The sequence below is a fragment of the Mustela putorius genome, unplaced genomic scaffold (genome assembly GCF_011764305.1).
Source record: "Mustela putorius furo isolate JIRA1106 unplaced genomic scaffold, ASM1176430v1.1 tig00003853_pilon_pilon_pilon, whole genome shotgun sequence".
Classification (NCBI taxonomy): domain Eukaryota; kingdom Metazoa; phylum Chordata; class Mammalia; order Carnivora; family Mustelidae; genus Mustela; species Mustela putorius.
The window spans coordinates 15648175-15653481 of NW_025422005.1; the positions used below are offsets into that span (position 1 = coordinate 15648175).

Consider the following 5307-nt stretch of genomic DNA (forward strand, 5'->3'; position numbering starts at 1 on the left):
TTTCCCAGGAAGGGCAGTCTCTCTAGGGGCAACCATCCCTGGCTGACTCTCCCATTTGCCATCCTAAAGTGTTTCCTTACATCCACCCTAATCCTTGGTCATTAAAACCATATCCTTAGAGGAATATATGAAAAGCATTTAGAACAGTGATTGTTGCATCGTTAGTGCTGTAGGAAGTTCTGCTGTAATTATCCATCATCATCATTTCTACTCACATTGGGCAGTGCTGAAATCAACACCAACCGACAGTCCTAAAGGGTTCCATAACCCCTTCCTTCCTCCTCTCCTGGGACGGCCACGGTGACGTCATGGTAGGGACAATCAGGCTTCCCACTTTCTCTGTTTGGCCACAGAGCTGGGCGAGAGCTAGTCTCTCTCTTCCCATGGGGAAACTCCCCACTGACCCACTCAAGACCTAAACCAGAGATTCCAAACCAAGGCCCGTGGGTTTTACATCCCACCTGCCAGGATTTTTCTTCGGCCTACAGAGCGCTATGACATTTTTGAATTTGTTGTTAGCATCTAAAAATGAGATTCCTGGCTTCTCTTGAAAAAGCAACAACCCGTCAGAGAGCTGGGTTTAGAACAAGTATTTCCTCTTCACCCAGCCCCGTTCACCCGTTAACTTCTACCCTCCTGGCTCTGTAAATCCTCCTTGAGTTTCTAACATCCGATCTAAACAGGTTTCCCCACCCCGACCCCCAGCAGAGCCATGGAAGGAGCATGTTGCCACAATTTATTTTCTACAACTGCGGCCTGATGGACGTGTATGCATTTCACGGTCGATGTTACCACCAGCTACAGGGTTTGGAGATGGGCTCAGGGGCTCTCCAGCCCGAGCGGATTGCCTCCCAGAACTTGGGCAGACGGCCTAAGGAAAAGATCCCACTGCTGAACAAGGGCAGCTCGGGCAGCTTTGTGCCCGGCCTCTGGGGCAGCTCAGGCGCGAGTTTCCGGCTCTGAAGCCGGCGTGGGTAGCTGGTATTGGCAGAGTCATCCAAGCACCGCAGGGTGTTGACACCCCTGGTGGACGGCACCATGCTCGTGCTGGTGCAGGGGTCGGAGGCAGCCACGCTGGTGACGGGGGTGGAGTAACTGCGGGGGAAGGAGTGGTCTGGGCTGTCCAAGTGGATGGAGTTGGCGGCGCGCTCCAGGTAGCTGGCTGCAAGCCTCGGCAGGCTCAGGGATGACTTGGGGCAGTGGGTATAGATGGCATTGGTGGATCTGTCAAGGTAGTTGATGCCTTTGATGAGTTGGTCCAGGAAGGTGGGGCTATAGGGGCCCGAGGGGCGATCCGTACAGAGCAGGCAGCCGGGGCTGCCGCGGCAAACGGGCCTCTTGGACACCTTGGGGCGGTTCGCGAGGTGGCTGGTCTCTACACACTTGGAGTTGTAGGGGCGGCCCATGCAGATTTTCCTCAATGGAAGCCTGGGGGAGCCGGGGCTGTCAGACTGCTCAGAGGGGCTGCTGCACCTGCTGAACTCCGAGCCACACGGGGTGCGGGGGCGTTTGAGACTGTTGGCCCGGGTCTCGGCGGGGCTGTGGGGCCAGCCTGGAGTCTGGGCTGAGGAGGACAGGTTGTTGGCATGGCTCAGGCGTCTGGAAGTGTTGGAACGGCTCACCAGGCGTCCAGACATCATCCCCGCTGCTGGGCAAATGAGCTTTGTGGCGTTGACCTGCTATGAGCTCACGCGGAACCTGGCTACCTGGGCCTGGTGAAGACAGCTGGGTCAGCTCCGCTCGGCTCCCTGCCCCTTCCCTGCAGGCTTTCTCGCCTGTGTTTCCTCTGCCTCCCCAACACCACCCTTCGCCCACTCTTCCTTCCCCTCCTGGGCCCAGGGATTTTTAAATCAAAAAACAGACATCCTAATCTTCAGAAGGCAAGACCCTGAGAACTAATGAGACCAGAGAACCCTTAGGGAAAAGTGAGGCCGTCTGCTTGTTCATTTAGCTCTTGCCCATATTCTGAAATTCCGATTTGCCTTTTAAGCAAGGACTCCAGAAGACCACGAAAGCCAAGAACTGAATCTCTAATGGGGAAATTCCAAGCACCGAGAGAGGGAGACACCGTCTTTCCAGGTAATATTAAGTTGCTAATCACCAACAGCACAACACACCTGATACTAGAAAAAAAAAAAAAAAGAAGAAGAAGAAGAAAGAAAGAAAGAAAGAAAGAAAGAAAGAGAAAGAAAGAAAGAAAGAAAGAAAGAAATAAATGTATCCGGAAAGTGATGAAATACTATAGCTACTGTCTCGGTGCCTGGCCCTGGGCTTGTGTCTTGCATGGAATGGTTGCTACAAATCAAGAAAGTGGTCATTATTCTATTCCTGGTTGACAGGTGGGGAAACTCAATCTCAGAGAGGTGAAATGACTTGCTTCAGATTCCACGGCTTGTGAGTGGTGGGGGCAAGGTACTATCTTGGGTGTGTCTGGTGACCTCTGAAAGACTGTGCTGTGTCGGGGTGACTTGGCTCCCCTTACAGTCTCTTAAGGAAAAGTTCTCCCTACACCTGCTCTGCTTGTTGGATGGGGGCGCTCATGGGGAGAACCAGATGGACAGGGATGCTTGTTAAACCCCATAGCTACGTTGATCCTGACTTTAGAAATCCCAAGTGAGAAGGGGGGGGCAGGTAGTACGACAAGTCTACCAATGGGGGCCCACTTGTAAGGTCACAGCCTTCCAGGATTTCTGGTCTTGACACTTTTTGGCATTGGGCGGGGGGGTCCTCCTCATCTATACTCCAAGAGGAAGGGGCATTGGGATTCTTACTCCTTGTGGTCCGAATGTGGGTGCTTCACTGAGACTAAGGCCTACCCAGGCCAAGAAGCTGCTCAGTCCATTTAACCCCATCTTCTGTCCCAGCCAAGGCCAGTGGAGTCCTCCCTTCCTTGTCCCCACTGTCCCTCAGTTCCCCGATTCTCTCCTACCCCCAACCAGAAGGAAGCCTCTGGTTTCTTTACCCCAGTACTGCCAGCTTTTGCTGCTCATTTTCCACTTCTGCCTCGTGAGAACAGAGCAGTATTCCAGTCTGTCCCACCCAGAAAACAGCTGCCTGCCCCTCTTCTGGCCCACGGCCCTCAGCTGCCCCTGTCTTACGGGTCTGAATCCAGTGGAATATACAGACCCTTCCCTCTTTCCTTCCAGGTCCAACCCCACCCTGTCTCCTCCTCCGGAAACATTGGAGGTGACTGAGGGCTGACCCCCCCACAGGGCCCCACCCTTCCCTCCCTGGCTGGCTAGGCCCCATCTGACATCAGGGCCCTCTCCCACGCTTACTCTGTCTTTAGGAGGTAGATGACTTAGCCCTCCTGTTGCTCTCCACGGGGCATACCTTCATGCCGCCACTCCAGACTGCTGGCCATGTCATAGAGTCATGGAATCCTAGAGCTGGGAGGGGCCTCCAGAGGTCATCCTGGCCAGGCCCCTGCCTCCAGGCCCGCGTCACTCTAAGCCCTCCAGGACAGATGGGCCCTATTTTTACAACGGGGCTGGGGTGGATGTTTTCCAGCGTTCCTTGTTGTTTTTCTGGTGTTGAATTATGCGGAGAGTCAGGAATTTCTGTGCTGGTCCTGATACAGCTCTGCTTGGCCATGGTCGGCATCCGTCACTTCTCTTTTCTCACTGGCTCAGCAAACGTTTACTGAGTCTCCCCAGAGTGCCGCCACTTCAAGCGACCCATTCTTGAGTATAAATGCTTGATCTCTCCTTTCCCGCCAAGGTCAGCAACCCGGTGTAGAGTGTCTCCTACACAGCGGGCTCTGGCCAGAGCCCGAGGACTCTTCAGCCAGCAAATCTCAGAAGCTCCGTGCCCTCCACCCAGCCCTGGTCCCTGGGGGACACTCAGGACAGATTTGCCAAGAAAAGCCTCCCTCCATCTTGTCCTTCTCTCAAATATTAAAAATACGGTTTTACTTTCTATTTTGATAATTTTTCAAACTTCCTGAAAACTCACAAGACAACGAACTCCCATGTAGTCCTTATCCAAATCCATGAATCATTAACACTCTTGCCACGTTTATCACTACACACACACGCACACACAGAATTTTTATTATTTTGAGAGGAAGTTGCAGAAAACAGCATCTTTTAGCCCTGAACACTCAGACATGAATCTCTTACACGCTCAGCGAACAGGGACATTTTTTTTCTTGTATTTTTTTTTTTTTTAAGTTTTAGATATTTATTAATCAGTGTAAACCCCAACACGATACCTCAACATGATTTCACGCATGTAGAGGGGAAGTATTTCCTGGATGAGTGGAAAGTTGTGCGGATGTTTCCCGGAAGACCTTCCTTCTAAGCAGCTTTATAGTGAAACATTTCATTGAGAAGTCTGGACCTAAATGTTTAGTTTGCTGTAATCTACATGCATTGAGAGTAGAACTTGTACGGATCACAGGGACCCCATTCATTCCAGGATTCTGGGTTATTACTCCTACCCGAGACTTCATCTGGATTGAACAATGGCAGGCACAAGATATAAGAGCACGGCTCTGGTATCCCCCTCACCAATAACGACAAAGAGGAGGATCGAGCTCGAATGCTTCATGGCCTGACCCAGGATCTGGCAGAACACGATCTCCGCAGAGGTCGCAGGGCCAGGAGAAGAACAGATCACATCTGTGAGGTCCCAGTACGATGTCGTCCATACACCGAGGACCAAGGGACATCCTGGACATCTTCTCATGCTTCCACGCTACAGTGACCAAATACAGGACATTTGGTCATGGGAGGGAATGATCATCTACTACACGGTCCATACCTACATTTCACCAGTTGCTGTCGCTCTCGCCGGCAAGAACGACCCGCAAACGTGATGGGTGGCAAGCTTCTTTATTAGTTCTCTCCCTGTCCCGACAGTCTCTCCGCTTTATATCCTTTACCTCGGCCAATCACCGATCTAGTCCACGCCCCTCTCCCTGATCACGCTGCTAGCACGGGCTCACCCATGCTTGCAGCCAGCCAATCAGTCTCGCTTCCTCAATCCCCGGGCACCTCCGCATACGTGACTCCTTGCATCTATTTCATGGCTCTCCACAAGTTGCCCCTCGGACGTTCTTCGTGGCCACTCTTCTTCCCATGCGAGCCTCAAGCCAGGAGCACGCATAGCTTCGTTCTCAGGTGTCTTTGGTGTCCTTCAACCCAGAGGAGCTCTTCAAGCCCTTCTTTGTCTTCCGCGATCTGGTTGTGTTTGAAGAGCGCAGGCATGTCGATCTGGAGAGGGTCTGGGTTTAATCGGATATTCCTGAATGATCAGACCCAGGACCGTCACATTCTGTAACATGGAAGGCCCTGTGTGGGTCCT

At 52.3% G+C, this 5307-nt stretch overlaps 1 protein-coding gene across 1 annotated transcript; it reads right to left on the reverse strand.

Moving 5' to 3' along the window:
- Positions 1 to 721: 721 nt before the first annotated feature.
- Positions 722 to 3869, reverse strand: LOC101690305. The gene is made up of 2 exons (XM_004741251.3): positions 3279 to 3869; positions 722 to 1712 (listed from the first exon to the last, which is right to left on the reverse strand). Exon 2 carries the CDS (start codon positions 1638 to 1640, stop codon positions 789 to 791), a length of 852 nt encoding a protein of 283 aa, XP_004741308.1. The 5' UTR covers positions 1641 to 1712; positions 3279 to 3869; the 3' UTR covers positions 722 to 788.
- Between the last annotated feature and the right edge of the window lie 1438 nt (positions 3870 to 5307).

Bases quoted from the DNA above. Each gene is read 5' to 3' on its own strand.
- LOC101690305 (XM_004741251.3), bottom strand. From the start codon at position 1,640: ATGATGTCTGGACGCCTGGTGAGCCGTTCCAACACTTCCAGACGCCTG.